The sequence below is a fragment of the Bufo bufo genome, chromosome 4 (assembly GCF_905171765.1).
Source record: "Bufo bufo chromosome 4, aBufBuf1.1, whole genome shotgun sequence".
Classification (NCBI taxonomy): Eukaryota; Metazoa; Chordata; class Amphibia; order Anura; family Bufonidae; genus Bufo; species Bufo bufo.
The window spans coordinates 5,846,113-5,866,312 of NC_053392.1; the positions used below are offsets into that span (position 1 = coordinate 5,846,113).

At 43.7% G+C, this 20,200-nt stretch overlaps 1 protein-coding gene and 1 long non-coding RNA gene across 2 annotated transcripts in view; both read left to right on the plus strand.

The window, feature by feature from the left end:
- Positions 1 to 388: 388 nt before the first annotated feature.
- LOC120997426 (zinc finger protein OZF-like) overlaps positions 389 to 20,200 on the plus strand; it is a 53,905-nt gene continuing 34,093 nt past the window's right edge. The window contains exon 1 of the mRNA XM_040427506.1: positions 389 to 602. Within this exon, the coding sequence (XP_040283440.1) occupies positions 515 to 602 (88 nt within the window). The 5' untranslated portion in view covers positions 389 to 514. The remainder of the gene's footprint in view (positions 603 to 20,200) is intronic.
- LOC120998408 lies at positions 7,701 to 19,241 on the plus strand. The gene is made up of 3 exons (XR_005778352.1): positions 7,701 to 8,163; positions 8,243 to 8,321; positions 19,199 to 19,241. It is a non-coding gene; the product is annotated as an uncharacterized LOC120998408 (long non-coding RNA).

Genomic DNA, 20,200 nt, shown 5'->3' on the forward strand with positions numbered 1-20,200 from the left:
CGGCACCATCTTCCTCTGACTCCTCTTCAGACTCCTGCTGACTTGTCTTAGATGGAGTAGCCCCCCCTGGGAATTCATCCAGCATTGCGACTTCCTCATCTTCCTGCTTTCTTCCCGCTTTCTTCGTTTTCCAGGTTTTCACAGTTTCCTCACAATTACTTTTCTTCCACCTTGTTGAGCTCCTCCCCTTCACTGATCACATGATAGTGACGTCACCGCAGGTCTTTCATGAACTGATATCTTCAACATTGCTGAGCTCCGCCCCTTTAGGTCACATGACATTATCACAGGTCCTTTACCAGCACATACATTCTGCGCTGCTACACTCCGCCCCTCCGGCACTGATCACATGATGATGACGTCACCGCAGGTCCTTCCGCTCTCTGTCAGTCTCTGGAGGATCTGCCCCCGGCCGCCATGATGGAGGCTCCCCTCATGTGACTTGACGTTATCACAGGTTATTGACTACATCCCCTGTGCAAAGCTGTGTTCCGCCCCTTTCTGCTCTGGTCACATGACAGTGACGTCACCGCAGGTCCTTCCGCTCTCTATGCCCATGGAGAAGCTGCCCCCGGCCGCCATGATGGAGGCTCCCCTCCCAGGTAACAGGAGCTGTGAATGGGTCTGGTCCGGGCTGACACTGCTGGATGTGCGGGGAGATTCATGAGGTCCCGGGCCGCGGACCGTGGGAAGGTCCATGAGACGGATATAGACACATCAGGGGGCGTCGTGTATATACTGAGCCCATCGCCAGGATACGCCCCAGTGTCCGATATGCGCAGGATATAGTGTGCATATATATACTGTCCTCTGTAGTGTATATACAGTATACTGTCCTCTGTAGTGTATATATACAGTATACTGTCCTCTGTAGTATATATATATACAGTATACTGTCCTCTGTAGTATATATACAGTATACTGTCCTCTGTAGTATATATACAGTATACTGTCCTCTGTAGTATATATACAGTATACTGTCCTCTGTAGTGTATATATACAGTGTACTGTCCTCTGTAGTGTATATATACAGTATACTGTCCTCTGTAGTATATATACCGTATACTGTCCTCTGTAGTGTATATACAGTATACTGTCCTCTGTAGTGTATATATACAGTATACTGTCCTCTGTAGTGTATATATATATATACAGTATACTGTCCTCTGTAGTGTATATACAGTATACTGTCCTCTGTAGTATATATACAGTATACTGTCCTCTGTAGTGTATATACAGTATACTGTCCTCTAGTGTATACACAGTATACTGTCCTCTGTAGTATATATTCAGTATACTGTCCTCTGTAGTGTATATACAGTATACTGTCCTCTGTAGTGTATATACTGTCCTCTGTAGTGTATATACAGTATACTGTCCTCTGTAGTGTATACAGTATACTGTCCTCTGTAGTGTATATATACAGTATACTGTCCTCTGTAGTGTGTATATACAGTATACTGTCCTCTGTAGTATATATACAGTATACTGTCCTCTGTAGTGTATATACAGTATACTGTCCTCTATAGTGTGTATATTCAGTATACTGTCCTCTGTAGTGTATATACAGTATACTGTCCTCTGTAGTATATATATACAGTATACTGTCCTCTGTAGTATATATATACAGTATACTGTCCTCTGTAGTATATATATACAGTATACTGTCCTCTGTAGTATATATATACAGTATACTGTCCTCTGTAGTGTATATATACAGTATACTGTCCTCTGTAGTGTATATATACAGTATACTGTCCTCTGTAGTGTATATACAGTATACTGTCCTCTGTAGTGTATATACAGTATACTGTCCTCTGTAGTATATATACAGTATAATGTCCTCTGTAGTATATATACAGTATACTGTCCTCTGTAGTGTATATATACAGTATACTGTCCTCTGTAGTGTATATATATATATACAGTATACTGTCCTCTGTAGTATATATACAGTATACTGTCCTCTGTAGTGTATATATATACAGTATACTGTCCTCTGTAGTATATATACAGTATACTGTCCTCTTTAGTGTATATATACAGTATACTGTCCTCTGTAGTGTATATACAGTACACTGTCCTCTGTAGTGTATATATACAGTATACTGTCCTCTGTAGTATATATATACAGTATACTGTCCTCTGTAGTATATATACAGTATACTGTCCTCTGTAGTATATATACAGTATACTGTCCTCTGTAGTATATATACAGTATACTGTCCTCTGTAGTATATATACAGTATACTGTCCTCTGTAGTGTATATACAGTATACTGTCCTCTGTAGTATATATACAGTATACTGTCCTCTGTAGTATGTATACAGTATACTGTCCTCTGTAGTGTATATACAGTATACTGTCCTCTTTAGTGTATATATACAGTATACTGTCCTCTGTAGTGTATATACAGTACACTGTCCTCTGTAGTGTGTATATATACAGTATACTGTCCTCTGTAGTATATATATACAGTATACTGTCCTCTGTAGTGTATATACAGTATACTGTCTTCTGTAGTGTATATATACAGTATACTGTCCTCTGTAGTATATATACAGTATACTGTCCTCTGTAGTGTATATATACAGTATACTGTCCTCTGTAGTGTATAGATACAGTATACTGTCCTCTGTAGTATATATACACAGTATACTGTCCTCTGTAGTGTATATACAGTATACTGTCCTCTGTAGTATATATACAGTATACTGTCTTCTGTAGTGTATATATACAGTATACTGTCCTCTGTAGTATATATACAGTATACTGTCCTCTGTAGTGTATATATACAGTATACTGTCCTCTGTAGTGTATATATATACAGTATACTGTCCTCTGTAGTGTATATACAGTATACTGTCCCCTGTAGTGTATATATACAGTATACTGTCCCCTGTAAAATATATATACAGTATACTGTCCTCTGTAGTATATATACAGTATACTGTCCTCTGTAGTGTATATATACAGTATACTGTCCTCTGTATTGTATATATACAGTATACTGTCCTCTGTAGTGTATATACAGTATACTGTCCTATGTAGTGTATATATACAGTATACTGTCCTCTGTAGTGTATATACAGTATACTGTCCTCTGTAGTGTATATACACTATACTGTCCTCTGTAGTGTATATATACAGTATACTGTCCTCTGTAGTATATATACAGTATACTGTCCTCTGTAGTATATATACTGTCCTCTGTAGTGTATATGTACAGTATACTGTCCTCTGTAGTGTATATGTACAGTATACTGTCCTCTGTAGTGTATATGTACAGTATACTGTCCTCTGTAGTGTATATACAGTATACTGTCCTCTGTAGTGTATATACAGTATACTGTCCTCTGTAGTGTATATACAGTATACTGTCCTCTGTAGTGTATATATACAGTATACTGTCCTCTGTAGTGTATATACAGTATACTGTCCTCTGTAGTGTATATATACAGTATACTGTCCTCTGTAGTATATATATACAGTATACTGTCCTCTGTAGTATATATATACAGTATACTGTCCTCTGTAGTGTATATACAGTATACTGTCCTCTGTAGTGTGTATATACAGTATACTGTCCTCTGTAGTATATATACAGTATACTGTCCTCTGTAGTGTATATATACAGTATACTGTCCTCTGTAGTATATATACAGTATACTGTCCTCTGTAGTGTGTATATACAGTATACTGTCCTCTGTAGTATATATACAGTATACTGTCCTCTGTAGTGTATATATACAGTATACTGTCCTCTGTAGTATATATACAGTATACTGTCCTCTGTAGTGTGTATATATACAGTATACTGTCCTCTGTAGTGTATATATACAGTATACTGTCCTCTGTAGTGTATATACAGTATACTGTCCTCTGTAGTATATATATACAGTATACTGTCCTCTGTAGTGTATATATACAGTATACTGTCCTCTGTAGTGTATATACAGTCGTGGGGAAAAGTTTTGAGAATTACATAAATATCGGAAATTGGAAAAGTTGCTGCTTAAGTTTTTATAATAGCAATTTGCATCTACTCCAGAATGTTATGAAGAGTGATCAGATGAATAGCATAGTCCTTCTTTGCCATGAAAATTAACTTAATCCCAAAAAAACCTTTCCACTGCATTTCATTGCTGTCATTAAAGGACCTGCTGAGATCATTTCAGTAATCGTCTTGTTAACTCAGGTGAGAATGTTGACGAGCACAAGGCTGGAGATCCTTATGTCAGGCTGATTGGGTTAAAATGGCAGACTTGACATGTTAAAAGGAGGGTGATGCTTGAAATCATTGTTCTTCCATTGTTAACCATGGTGACCTGCAAAGAAACGCGTGCAGCCATCATTGCGTTCCATAAAAATGGCTTCACAGGCAAGGATATTGTGGCTACTAAGATTGCACCTCAATCAACAATTTATAGGATCATCAAGAACTTCAAGGAAAGAGGTTCAATTCTTGCTAAGAAGACTTCAGGGCGTCCAAGAAAGTCCAGCAAGCGCCAGGATCGTCTCCTAAAGAGGATTCAGCTGCGGGATCGGAGTGCCACCAGTGCAGAGCTTGCTCAGGAATGGCAGCAGGCAGGTGTGAGCGCATCTGCACGCACAGTGAGGCGAAGACTTTTGGAAGATGGCCTGGTGTCAAGAAGGGCAGCAAAGAAGCCACTTCTCTCCAAAAAAAACATCAGGGACAGATTGATCTTCTGCAGAAAGTATGGTGAATGGACTGCTGAGGACTGGGGCAAAGTCATATTCTCAGATGAAGCCTCTTTCCGATTGTTTGGGGCATCTGGAAAAAGGTTTGTCCGGAGAAGAAAAGGTGAGCGCTACCATCAATCCTGTGTCATGCCAACAGTAAAGCATCCTGAGATCATTCATGTGTGGGGTTGCTTCTCATCCAAGGGAGTGGGCTCACTCACAATTTTGCACAAAAACACAGCCATGAATAAAGAATGGCACCAAAACACCCTCCAACAGCAACTTCTTCCAACAATCCAACAACAGTTTGGTGAAGAACAATGCATTTTCCAGCACGATGGAGCACCGTGCCATAAGGCAAAAGTGATGACTAAGTGGCTCGGGGACCAAAACGTTGACATTTTGGGTCCATGGCCTGGAAACTCCCCTGATCTTAATCCCATTGAGAACTTGTGGTCAATCCTCAAGAGGCGGGTGGACAAACAAAAACCCACTAATTCTGACAAACTCCAAGAAGTGATGATGAAAGAATGGGTTGTATCAGTCAGGAATTGGCCCAGAAGGTGATTGAGAGCATGCCCAGTCGGATTGCAGAGGTCCTGAACAAGAAGGGCCAACACTGCAAATACTGACTCTTTGCATCAATGTCATGTAATTGTCGATAAAAGCCTTTGAAACGTATGAAGTGCGTGTAATTATATTTCACTACATCACAGAAACAACTGAAACAAAGATCTAAAAGCAGTTTAGCAGCAAACTTTGTGAAAACTAATATTTGTGTCATTCTCAAAACTTTTGGCCACGACTGTACACTGTCCTCTGTAGTGTGTGTGTGTGTATATATATATATCTGTTTAGTGTCATCTGCAAAAATATGTATTTTTCTGTGCAAGCCTTCTAACAAGATCATTAATAAATATGTTGAAGAGAATAGGGCCCCCACTATTGACCCCTCTAGTACTGACCCCTGAGGTACCCCACTAGTGACAGTTACCCCTCCAGTACTGACCCCTGAGGTACCCCACTAGTGACAGTGACCCCTGTGGTACCCCACTAGTGACAGTGACCCCGCCAGTACTGACCCCTGAGGTACCCCACTAGTGACAGTGACCCCTGTGGTACCCCACTAGTGACAGTGACCCCGCCAGTACTGACCCCTGAGGTACCCCACTAGTGACAGTGACCCCTGTGGTACCCCCCTAGTGACAGTGACCCCTGTGGTACCCCACTAGTGACAGTGACCCCTCCAGTACTGACCCCTGAGGTACCCCACTAGTGACAGTGACCCCTCCAGTACTGACCCCTGAGGTACCCCACTAGTGACAGTGACCTGATCTGAGTGTGTACCGTTAATAACCACCCTCTGTTTTCTATCACTCAGCCAGTTACTTACCCACATACACAGGGTGGATTTGATTTAAATCGTAGTTTTCTACATAAAGACTAATTCTCGCAGGTATAACTTATAATATGCAAGTAGATGAAGATTTTAGAATAACAACTTATCATATTAGTTTGATTAGGTTGATTCTGTATTCATAGGTTTGTAGAAGTTCGGATTAAGGTCTTTTTCTCAACTCTGTTCATGTTAGAACATTTTTGCTCTGAAGAAGAGGCGGCCTGTGATCTCTGCTGAGTCACATTCAGTTTTGAGAACTGCAAAAGTAAACCAAGCATCTGTGACTGATATCTTGTAGGCAGAAAAACTGCCCAATAATCTTACAAAAACCTCTGTTAAGAGCATGACATTGTAAATGGACAAAGGGGGAAACTAACTCTCCTTAGGGAGAGAGCACCTTTATCAGTGTGAGGAGACTTATAGGCCATACATGCTCCTCTGGAATTCTGGGAGGGAAGGGATGCAAATGAGCTCTTAACAAGCTCTGCCTCTAATGCCACCAGATGTAAGGCAGCTATCCTATAAGTCAATATTCAGCTCTTAAAATAAGCCTTGAGACATGACTTGGATATTAAATAAGCCAGCACCTCATCTGCAGACGGCTGTTTCGGACACAGGCCTCCTACCCAGTTAAGCCAGTGCTCTCTGCTCTGCACTGATGAGGGGCAATCACCCCGAAACAGCCGTCTGCAGATGAGGTGCTGGCTTATTTAATATCCAAGTCATGTCTCACGGCTTATTTTAAGAGCTGAATATTGACTTATAGGAGAGCTGCCTTACATCTGGTGGCATTAGAGGCGGAGCTTGTTAAGAGCTCATTTGCATTTCTTCCCTCCCATTGTGAATGGATTAATGGAATTTATTTACCAAAAAAATTAAACATATACAGCCTTTATTCTACATAATTAAAAAAACGAATCTTTATTTCATGATGGAATAACTTTTGGATGGTAATATATTTTCCTCAAAAAGCATTTTATATAAAAAAAACAGATTTTTTTGATTTTTAAAAAAAAAAATCATAGATTTTTATCCACCCTGCACATACAGACATTTTCTCCCAGTCCGAGCATTCTCATTTTATATACTAACCTAATGATAAATGATATCGGGGGGCGCTCTCGTCCCTCTATGGGGGTTCAGTCCTGATATCGGGGGCACTCTCCTCCCTCTATGGGGGTTCAGTCCTGATATCGGGGGGCGCTCTCGTCCCTCTATGGGAGTTCAGTCCTGATATCGGGGGGCGCTCTCGTCCCTCTATGGGGGTTCAGTCCTGATATCGGGGGGCGCTCTCGTCCCTCTATGGGAGTTCAGTCCTGATATCGGGGGGCGCTCTCCTCCCTCTATGGGGGTTCAGTCCTGATATCGGGGGGCGCTCTCGTCCCTCTATGGGGGTTCAGTCCTGATATCGGGGGCGCTCTCCTCCCTCTATGGGGGTTCAGTCCTGATATCGGGGGGGCGCTCTCGTCCCTCTATGGGAGTTCAGTCCTGATATCGGGGGGCGCTCTCCTCCCTCTATGGGGGTTCAGTCCTGATATCGGGGGGCGCTCTTGTCCCTCTATGGGAGTTCAGTCCTGATATCAGGGGCGCTCTCCTCCCTCTATGGGGGTTCAGCCCTGATATCGGAGGGGGGGCTCTCTCATCCCTCTATGGGGGTTCAGTCCTGATATTAGGGTCACTCTCGTCCCTCTATGGGGGTCACACTTTCCAAGGATTTTTCTTTTCCATTAGAAGCAGAAAACTGAAGGGCCAGAAATTCTTTTGGAAACCATAAAATGTCCTGTGAATCTGTTGCTCACGAACTGCTGCCGGCTGCCCATAGACTTTCAGGCTGCTGACTGCCACACCCCAATCATCCAGACACTCAGAGGGCAGCGGGGTGAACTCCACCCTAATCCACCCGCAGGTTCCTGCTCTCCGTTCAGCGCTCAGTATTGTATTCAGTCTGTGTGTTATCTCCTATAGGTTCTGACTCCAGGAGGAGAAGTCCCCCCGAGAGATGTCCCCGTCCTCTGTATTCCCAGGACTGTCCAGAGGAGAAGCTCCCAGAGAACCATCAGGTAGATGGAGCTGAAGTCTTCTCAGAATCTGACCAGAAAGGGATTGAACCAAAGACCATTTTACATTTCTCTTCTTCAGGATGAAAATCTGATGGATATTAAGGCTGAGGTTAAAGATGAAGCAGAAGAGGAGACGGATTTATGGGGCGATCAGCAGGGTAAGGAGGGGGGCGTCCTTTACTCACTGCGCCTGCCCGAATACTGAACGGGACGGCGCAGGCGTGAGATACAGGGCCGACAGGACGGGAGACTAAGGCTGCCTGGCCCTATCAATCAAGTGCGGCGGGGTGCGTCCAGAGGTGGGAGTATGGAGCTTCTAGTAGCAGGGGCAATATTCTACAAATTAGATTTCTGGCGTAATGGGGCATAGATACAAGTAGGAATAGGCTAGTTAGGTTCATCGCTAATGTCGGCTAGTTTAATAGGGTTAATTCTGATGACAGAAACCCTTTAAGCTATTATAAATATTGACGATAGCGAATTAATCCGTCTTAAAGCTAAATGACCTTTGATGATGTCACCGCAGGTCCTGGTCTAGTAACCGATCTTTCTAGCCCAAATCTATAATTCAATAGATAGATGGATAGATAGATAAAATATTTAGCTACCGTATTTTTCGCTTTATAAGACGCACCTGATGATAAAACGCACCTAGGTTTTTGTGGAGGAAAATAAGAAAAAACTATTTTGAACCAAAAAGTGTGCTTTTGGTAGGTTTTGAACTAATGGTGGTCTGTGGATGACGCACTGTTATGGGGGGATCTGTGGATGACGCACTGTTATGGGGGGGGATCTGTAGATGACGCACTATTATGGGAGGATCTGTGAATGACGCACTGTTATGGGGGGGATCTGTGGATGACGCACTGTTATGGGGGGGATCTGTGGATGATGCTTTGTTATTGGGGTATCTGTGGATGACGCACTGTTATGGGGGGGATCTGTGGATGACGCACTGTTATGGGGGGGATCTGTGGATGACGCACTGTTATGGGGGGGATCTGTGGATGACGCACTGTTATGGGGGGAATCTGTGGATGACGCACTGTTATGGGGGGAATCTGTGGATGACGCACTGTTATGGGGGAATCTGTAGATGACACTTATGTCATCCACAGATCCCTAAGTGTCATCTACAGATCCCCCATCAGATGTATCAGTGTGGAGGGAGGAGGCAGGGACACTCATGGCGGGGCCCGGTGCAGTGATTCTACTCTAATACACCGGGCCCCGCAGCTGTTAAGTACATTCAGTCCGAATGGGTCCGCAATTACTGTACTTACTGTAGTACCATATGTATAGCATTAAGACGGCGCATTAATGCTATACATACGGTACTACAGTAAGTACAGTACAATAATTGCAGACCCATTCGGATTGAATGTACTTAACAGCTGCGGGGCCCGGTGTATTAGAGTAGAGTCACTGCACCGGGCCCCGCCCTGAGTGTCCCCGCCTCCTCCCTCCACACTGATGCTTCGCTGGCCGCGCTGTGCAGCATAGCGGCCAGCGAAGTATCCGCTTTATAAAACGCATGGCCATTTTCCCCCCACTTTTGGGGGGGGGGGGGAAAGTGCGTCTTATAAAGCGATAAATACGGTAATCTATCCAGCATCTATCTATCTATTAGCTAAAGGACCTTTAATGAGCCCCTTTCCCCTCCCAGCTCCCGCCCAAAGCTGATGCCACCACAGGTCCTGGCATTTAATAGATAAACATTTAATCTATCTATATACAGTGAGGAACAGAAGTAGTTGAACACCCTGCAATTTTGCAAGTTCTCCCACTTAGAAATCATGGAGGGTCTCACATTGTAGGTGCATTCCCATCTGAGAGACCGAATAAATAAAAATATTCAGGATATCCCATTGTATGATTTATAAAGAATGTCTTTGTCTTGCTGCTGAACAGAAGTATCTGAACACCTGAGAAACAGCAAGAATTCTGTCTCTCAAAGACCTGTTACTGTGCCTTTAAAAAGTCCACCTCTACTCCACTCATTAATCTAACATAGTCGCACCTGCCTGAGCTCTTTAAAGACCCCTGTCCACCCCACAGTCAGTCAGACGCCAACTACTACCATGGGCAAGACCAAAGAGCGGTCAAAAGACACCAGAGACCAAATTGTGGACATCCACAAGGCTGGAAAGGGCTACGGGGCAATGGCCAAGCAGCTTGGTGAAAATGGATCAACTGTTGTAGCAATTGTTAGAAAATGGAAGAGGCTAAAGACGACTGTCAGTCTCCTTGGACTAGGGCTCCATGCAAGATCTCACCTCGTGGGGTATCGCTGATAAGAAAGGTGAGGAATCAGCCCAGAACTACAAGGGAGGAGCTGGTCAATGACATGAAGAGAGCTGGGGCCACAGTTTCAGAGGTCACTGTCGGTAGAACACTACGCCGTCATGGTTTCAAATCATGCATTGCACGGAAGGTTCCCCTGCTCAAGACATCACATGTCCAGGCCCGTCTGAAGTTTGCCAATGACCATCTGGATGATCCAGAGGAGGCCGGGGAGAAAGTCATGTGGGCAGATGAGACCAAAGTAGAAATTTTTGGTCTAAACTTCACTCGTCGTGTTTGGAGGAAAAAGGATGAGTTGCATCCCAAGAACATCATCCCTACTGTGAAGCATGGGGGGGGGGGGGGGGGGTAACATCATACTTTGGGGTGCTTTTCTGTGAAGGGGACAGGACGACTGCACTGTATTAAGGAGAGGATGAATGGGGCCATTTATTGTGAGATTTTGAGCAACAACCTCCTTCCCTCAGTCAGAGCATTGAAGATGGGTCGTGGCTGGGTCTTCCAACATGACAACGACCCGAAGCACACAGCCAGGATAACCAAGGAGTGGCTCCGTAAGAAGCATATCAAGGTTCTGGGGTGGCCTAGCCAGTCTCCAGACCTAAATCCAATAGAACATCTTTGGAGGGAGCTGAAACTCTGTGTTGTTTGGCGACAGCCCCGAAACCTGACAGATGTAGAGGAGATCTGTGTGGAGGAGTGGGCCGAAATCCCTGCTGCAGTGTCTGCAAACCTGGTCAAGAACTACAGGAGACGTCTGACCTCTGGAACTGCAAACAACGGCTTCTGGACCAAATATTAACACTGATCTTCTCAGGTGTTCAGATACTTCTGTTCAGCAGAGCAAGACAAATAACTTCTTTACAAATCATACAATGTGATTTCCTGAATTTTACTTTTTTTTATTCTGTCTCTCAGATGGGAATGCCCCTACAATGTGAATGTCGGACCCTCCATGATTTCTAAGCGGGAGAACTTGTAAAATGGCAGAGTGTTCAACTACTTCTGTTCCTCACTGTATCTACCCAATTGATCTTCCTATATACCGTATTTTTTTTTTGTAAAATTTGCTTTAATTACATACGATTGTGTTTAATAAAATCAAAGACGGCCGTGATTTAAGCAAAATATTTGATCGCCGCATCTAACGCAGAAACGTAGGATTTATAAATATTGACAATAGCTAATTGCGGCACCCAACTTTCCAGGGTGTCGATTCTGTACGTCAGGGTATGTTCGGACACATTGAAGACATGTTCGAAAATTCAGACGTCCTAAGACGCTATTTAAGAGAGTCAGCTGCGGCACCCAACTTTCCCAGGTGCCGATTCGATGTCCATTTTGTGAAATACAGACCAACATTTTGCGAAGCGCGTCAGGAAATGTCCGAGCATGTTCTGACACATCCTAAGAGAGTCAGCCGCGGCACCCAGCTTTCCCGGGTGCCGATAACCTCTTAGAGACACATGCCTCCTTAGCGTCTTCATACAGATTTGTCTTTTGTCCCGTTAGCAGCATGTGTTACCGGATGGTCTTCCCATTTTGCCCTATTTCATAGCCGCAGCTATCGCAGATATACAACGTATCTAGTAGTCAGATCCGCCACCATTGTCTTAGGCCTCTTGCACATGCCCGTATGTATTTTGCAGTCCGTATTTCACAGATACGTTGTTCCGCTTCCATTAAAAATAATAAATATAAAAATAAATAGGCCGATAATACATAGATGGATAAGACTTGTTAGTTCATGATGGATTCTTCATTTCTAGGAGGAATAATAAAGTAACAATATGGACTTCTAAGAAAAAGGACCAGACTTGTTATTTCATGAGGGTTACGAGTATTCAGTAAAAAAGGCCCTTCACGAGAGGTAACAAGGCCTCTTAAACACAAATTATTATTATTTACATGACTATTATTAACCCCTTAAAGGGGTATTCCCATCTCAGTATTCATAGCTTAATGTAATAAATATGTCCCATTGAGCATTTTTGTAAATATATCTTATTAAAAATTTCCCAGCGTTCCCCCTAAAATTTGTTGCCTCCTACCTCATTGTATATGTTTGGTATCCCATGGATACGGCCACCTCTTGGCCGCCGCATCCATGGGCCGCGCTTGCGCAGAAGAAGTAGCTGCATCCAGTGCCCGGCCTCTTCATGTTATCGCGAACGAGCACGGCTCCAGGCGGCCACGCATGCGCTGATGTTTATTCCTTTGTCCGCGTCTAAAACAGAGCCGCGCAAAAGAATATATATCTGCGCATGCGCGGCCGCCCGAAGACTTCTGAGACTACAGAGGAGTGTGAGGACATGCCAGAGAAGAATCAGAGGACCGGAGGCAAGTTCAAGAGAGGTGAGTATTATTTTTAAAATATTATATGCACCATTATAATATATGATAATAAAGGGAATCAACAGGAATAGAGGAACTCCATTGTGGCATCTAGGCACATAGGGGGAAGACAAATATGGAGTGGATGGAACAAAGGGGCCACATTTATGGAATTGAGTGACGATTCCCCAGCAGGGGGGAGGGGCTTCACAGACACTGCAGGCTGCTGATGACTCATACAATTCACATGAACCAGGGCGCAAGGACTGAGCTCTGAGTGATGTCATAAGGAGGCGTGGCCGGCCTTCACTGAAACTGCCTAAGCCCGCCCAGCCTTGGCAGCAGGAAACCAGGAAGTGAACGGCAGAGCTGTCTGCAGGTGAGGGTGAAGTAGCAAGATGGGAATACCCCTTCAGGACCCGGTTATTTTTATCAAATCTGACCAGTGTCACTTTATGTGGTGATAACTTTAAAACGCTTTTACTTATCCAGGCCATTCTGAGATGGTTTTCTCATCACATATTGTACTTCATGACACTGGTAAAATTGAGTCAAAATAATAGATTTTTATTTATAAAAAAAAATTGAAAAATTAACATATTTCCACATTTCAATTTCTCTACTTTTATAATAGATAGTAATAACTCCAAAAATAAAAACTCTAAAACCCACTTTTTCAGGACCAGTTCAGGTCTGAAGTCACTTTGTGAGGCTTATATAATAGAAACCACCCCAAAATTTTACAAACTACATCCCTCAAGGTATTCAAAACTGATTTTACAAACTTCGTTAACCCTTTAGGTGTTCCACAAGAATTAATGGAAAATAAATATAAAATTTCACTTTTTATGGCAGATTTTTCATTTGAATCAATTTTTTCAAGTTACAAAGCAAGGGTTAGGAGCAAAATAAAACTCAATATTTATGGCCCTGATTCTGTAGTTTACAGAAACACCCCATATGTGGTCGTCAACTGCTGTACGGGCACACGGCAGGGCGCAGAAGGAAAGGAACGTTATATGGTTTTTGGAAGGCAGGTTTTGCTGGACTGGTTTATTTACACCATGTACCATTTGAAGCCCCCCTGATGCAACCCTAGAGTAGAAACTCCAAAAAAGTGACCCAATTTGAAAACTACGTGGCAATACCTAATATGTATACTTTTTTTATTTATTTATTTAAGTTTTACACAATAATATCATTTTTTAAACAAAAAAAAATAATCATGTTTTAGTGTCTCCATATTCTGGGAGCCATATTTATTTTAATTTTATTTTTTTGGGCGATTGTCTTAGGTAGGGGCTAATTTTTTTGTGGGATGAGGTAACGGTTAGATTGGTACTATTTTGGTGGGCATACGCCGCTTTGATCGCTTTGTGTTGTACTTTTAGTGATTGTTTTTATTTTACGGTGTTCATCTGGGGGGTTAGGTCATGTGATATGTTTATAGAGCTGTTCGATACAGACGCAGCGATATCTAATATGTCTACTTTTCTTTTTTCCCTATTTTTTTTTTTTAAAAATTTTGGGGAAAATGACGTGTGGTTTGTGTGTGTTTTTTTATTTTATTGTTTTTTTACTTGAAACTACATTTTTGGGGGGGATTTTTTTTTTTTTTTTTCACTTTTATTTTTTGTCCCACTTTGGGACTTCAACTTTTGGGGGTCTGATCCCCTTTACAATGCATTCCAATACTTCTGTATATGATGCAGTGTGTATTACTCATACAGCTTCCTGCCTGTGAGATCCAGGGGGCTGAATCTCACAGTCTCTCCCCCCGGAAGGCATCGCGCTGCCTTCCATGCCATCCGGTCACCGTCACAGCAGCACGGGGACCCGATGGCAGCTCCGATCCCTGCCCAACATCGCATGTGCCGCGGTCAATGCTGACCGTGGCACATGAAGGGTTAATGCTGGCGCATGTAGCAGGGGTCTGGCTATCAGTGACTGTCGGACCCTTGCTGGGCAAAGATATGACGTACATGTACGTCATGGGTCCTTAAAGGGTTAATTTACTACTGCATGTAGCGGTCATACAGCTCCTGATGGTTGAATGGATATTTAGATGTAGATTGTATTACGTACTCCCTCACCAGTAAATAGATAGATGATAGATAGGCCTATAATAGATGGATAGATACAGTGGCGTACACACAATCCATGGGGCTCTGGTGCGAAACTGATCCAATTCCCCCCCCCCCCCCCCCAGTCTGGGGAGGGGCATTTCCCCGGCAATAGTAGATTATGGGGCCCCTGTGTCCCCACCCGCCCTCAAACCACACCCACACACAGCCCCACCCATAAATCGCACCCGTACCTCTTACATCCAGTGACGTCTCCTTCGTTGTAGATGTTCTCTGTCCTCGTCTTCTCCTTTCAGACCAGACCACCATTTTTACACCATTTTTAATCTCTGCAGTTTGACAAAAAAATAAAATCTTAGTTTACTACTTTTCCATCATCCTACCTGGAAAAAACATCCTACTACCCCAATACTGTGCCCTGTGGTCCCCAATAGTGCCCCCAATAGTGTGCCAGTATTAAGTGCCAACTGCCCCGTGTGCCAGTATCAAGTGCCAACTGCCCCGTGTGCCAGAATCAAGTGCCAACTGCCCCGTGTGCCAGTATCAAGTGCCAACCCCCCCCCTCATTTGCCAGTAAGAAGTGCCAAACCCCCCCCCCATTTGCCAGTAATTACCAAGTTGCCAACCCCCTCCCCCCATTTGCCAGTAGTTTTTTCAGCCTAATGATGGCTTGCTTCACTGATAGTGACAGCTCTTTGGATCTCATCTTGAGAGTTGACAGCAACAGATTCCACATGCAAATAGCAGACTGGAAATGACCTCTGGACCTTTTATCTGCTCATTGTAATTGGGATAATGAGGGAATAACACACACCTGGCCATGGAACAGCTGAGAAGCCAATTGTCCCATTACTTTTGGTCCCTTAACAAGTGGGAGGCACATATGCAAACTGTTGTAATTCCTGCACCGTTCACCTGATTTCGATGTAAATACCCTCAAATTAAAGCTGACCGTCTGCAGGTAAAGCACATCTTGTTCGTTTCATGCCAAATCCATTGTGGTGGTGTATAGAGCCAAAATCATTGCTGGTGCAGTGCGCCGCCCCCCCCCCCCCCCCCAGTATTAAAAACATTGGTGGCAGTGGACACAGGGTCCTCTCCCCTCCCCCTCATTGATGGCAGTGGCCACAGGGTCCCCTCCCCTCCTCCTCATTGGTGGTGCAGTGGCATCTTCTGATCGGAGCCCCAGCAGTGTAATCCCGGGGCTCCGATCGGTTACCATGGCAGCCAGGACGCTACTGAAGCCATCTATGATAACCTCCCTGCTGCTGTGTGTACTATGCACAGGGCAGCAGGGAGTGTGTGAAGTCACCCTAAGGCCCCTTTCACACGGGCGAGTATTCCACGCGGGTGCAATGCATGAGGTGAACGCATTGCACCCGCACTGAATCCGGACCCATTCACTTCAATGGGGCTGTGCACATGAGAGATGTTTTTCACGCATCACTTGTGCGTTGTGTGAAAATCGCAGCATGTTCTATATTCAGCGTTTTTCATTCCAAGCAGGCCCCATAGAAATGAATGGGGCTGCGTGAAAATCACAAGCAAGTGCAGATGTGGTGCAATTTTAACGCATGGTTGCATTGCATTGCACTCGCACGGGAAAAACTGAACAACTGAACTCGATCGCAGTCAAAACTGACTGCAATTCCGTGCCTACTTGCGCGGGTTTGCCGCAATGCAACCTGAACGCATCCGGCCCTCACCTGCGATGCCCGTGTGAGAGAGGCCTAATAGAGATCTATCAGGGTGCATAGGACAAGGGATGGAAAGATCCCAGGTTCTACCCCTAAGGGGGCTAATAGTTATTAAATAAAAAGTATAAAAAAAAACTAAATATGAAGTATAAATCACCCCTTTTCCCAATTTTACATATAAAATATATAAACATATCGCCACATCAGAAAAGTCCAAACTATTAAAATATAATAAAAATGCCCTATGCAGTGAACGCCGTAACAGAAAAAAAAAAAAAAAAAACGATTCGCCATTTTTTCTAAATGCGGAATGCACGTGGCTTTTTTTTTGGTGTTTTATTTTTTTTGCGTGGTATCGAATGGTATAGAGTATCGCAATACTTTTTTATGATATCGAAACCAAATCAAAATGGTATATCGGAACAAACCTAATATATATATTCAAATAGACCATATTTTGTAGAATCTGGGATTATAACCAAACCCGTACATGAGTAGATTAGTGTGCCAGGCATCGTTACATTTATAGATGACATTACTACTACACTATAAAGGCCGGAGACATGTAGTAATGGCTGTTATACCTCAGGTAGGTGACATCAGATGCCGGGTGTTATAGATGACATTACTTCTACAGTATAAAGGCCGGAGACATGTAGTAATGGCTGTTATACCTCAGGTAGGTGACATCAAATGCCGGGTGTTATAGATGACATTACTTCTACACTATAAAGGCTGGAGACATGTAGTAATGGCTTATACCTCAGGTAGGTGTCATCAGATACTGGGTGTTATAGATTACATTACTTCTACACTATAAAGGCTGGAGACATGTAGTAATGGCTGTTATACCTCAGGTAGGTGACATCAGATGTCGGGTGTTATAGATGACATTACTTCTACACTATAAAGACTGGAGACATGTAGTAATAGCTGTTATACCTCAGGTAGGTGACATCAGATGCCGGGTGTTATAGATGACATTACTTCTACACTATAAAGGCTGGAGACATGTAGTAATGGATGTTATACCTCAGGTAGGTGACATCAGATGCCGGGTGTTATAGATGACATTACTTCTACACTATAAAGACTGGAGACATGTTGTAATAGCTGTTATACCTCAGGTAGGTGTCATCAGATGCCGGGTGTTATAGATGACATTACTTCTACACTATAAAGGCCGGAGACATGTAGTAATGTCTGTTATACCCCAGGTAGGTGTCATCCGATGCCGGGTGTTATAGATGACATTACTACTACACTATAAAGGCTGGAGACATGTAGTAATGGCTGTTATACCTCAGGTAAGTGTCATCAGATACCGGGTGTTATAGATGACATTACTTCTACACTATAAAGGCTGGAGACATGTAGTAATGGCTGTTATACCTCAGGTAGGTCTCATCAGATGCCAGGTGTTATAGATGACATTACTTCTACACTATAAAGGCTGGAGACATGTAGTAATGGCTGTTATACCTCAGATAGGTGACATCAGATGCCGGGTGTTATAGATGACATTACTACTACACTATAAAGGCTGGAGACATGTAGTAATGGCTGTTATACCTCAGGTAGGTGTCATCAGATGCCGGGTGTTATAGATGACATTATTACTACTACACTATAAAGGCTGGATACATGTAGTAATGGCTGCTATTCCTCGGGTAGGTGTCATCAGATGCCGGGTGTTATAGATGACATTACTTCTACACTATAAAGGCTGGAGACATGTAGTAATGGCTGTTATACCTCAGGTAGGTCTCATCAGATGCCGGGTGTTATAGATGACATTACTTCTACACTATAAAGGCTGGATACATGTAGTAATGGCTGCTATTCCTCGGGTAGGTGTCATCAGATGCCGGGTGTTATAGATGACATTACTTCTACACTATAAAGGCCGGAGACATGTAGTAATGGCTGTTATACCTCAGGTAGGTGTCATCAGATGCCGGGTGTTATAGATGACATTACTATATATAGGGATCACACTTTCCAAGGATTTTTCTTTTCCATTAGAAGCAGAAAGCTGAAGGGTCAGAAATTCCCCTGGAAACCATAAAAGGCTGGTGAATCTGTGCCTCACAAACTTCTGCCGGTTGCCCATAGACTTCCAGGCTGCTGACTGCCACACCCCAGTCATCAGGACACTCGGAGGGCAGCGGGGTGAACTCCACCCTAATCCACCCACAGGTTCCTGCTCTCCTCTGATGCATTTCAGCGCTCAGTATTGTATTCAGTCTGTGTGTTATCTCCTATAGGTTCTGACTCCAGGAGGAGAAGTCCCCCCGAGAGATGTCCCCGTCCTCTGTATTCCCAGGACTGTCCAGATGAGAAGCTCCCAGAGAACCATCAGGTAGATGGAGCTGAAGTCTCCCCAGAATCTGACCAGAAAGGGACTGAACCAAAGATCATTTTACATTTCTCTTCTTTAGGATGAAAATCTGATGAATATTAAGGCTGAGGTTAAAGATGAAGAAGGAATGGAGACGGATTTATGGGGCGATCAGCAGGGTAAGGAGGGGGGCTGTCATGGGTCACCTGGATACTACTCCCATCATCTCATCATCACATGTAATAATCTCTTCTGTCCTTGTGTGTTTCCTACAGATGGACTCCTAGAAAGAAATCCCCCCGAGAGATGTCCCCGTCCTCTGTATTCCCAGGAATGTCCAGAGGAGAAGCTCCCAGAGAACCATCAGGTAGATGGAGCTGAGCCCTATACACATCTATATAGGGGGGTCCTGCAGTCATAGAGGGGTCATAGATGGTGGGGGTCTCTTATGTGGATCTGTTAGATTTCCCACCTGTCTGCTGTATTGTCCTGAATTGTTACAGATGACAAATCAGGGGGAAGATCTGACTGATATTAAATTGAAGCATGAAGAAGAGCGGATGATGGGCGATCCCCCGTGTAAGAGTGAGGTGGAGGAGGATATTCCAGTTCATATGACCACAGGTATGGAATAATGAAAGGAGGAAGGGAATTGGGAGGTTTCTTCAGGTGAGGCTCCACCTTAGAGCTGCAGTAAAGGAGCACTCCGGGCAGTGACCCAGCTTTGAGTCTTGAAATTGCAGTCTAATGGTTTTATACTAGTAAAGGCACCAAAGATATGTAGTAATGGCTGTTATACCTCAGGTAGGTGTCATCAGATGCCGGGTGTTACAGATGACATTTCTTCTACACTATAAAGGCTAGAGACACTTCTATTCCTCTGCTTACAACACATACAGCAGATTGGACCATCTCTTTGTATCGCAGAGCTTCCTGGACCTCGATCCTCGATGCTCAATCGATTCCATGATATGGTCAGATCATGCACCAGTATTCGGACTACTATCCCCAATCCACACACTCTCTCGCACGTTCACCTGGAGATTAAATGACAATCTCTTGAACGACACCGTCTGTGCTGCGGATGTGAAGAAAACCATTGCAGACTTCGTCACTGATCATAGATCGGATAACACTGCCTAATGGGAAGCACTTAAATGTATCGTCAGGGGTGTCTTCTTGTCACATGGGGCTCGGCTCAAAAAAGAAAGGACTCACAAGCTATCTACACTCCTTACGGAACTAGATGCTAAAGAGGCCATAAACAAAACCTCTTC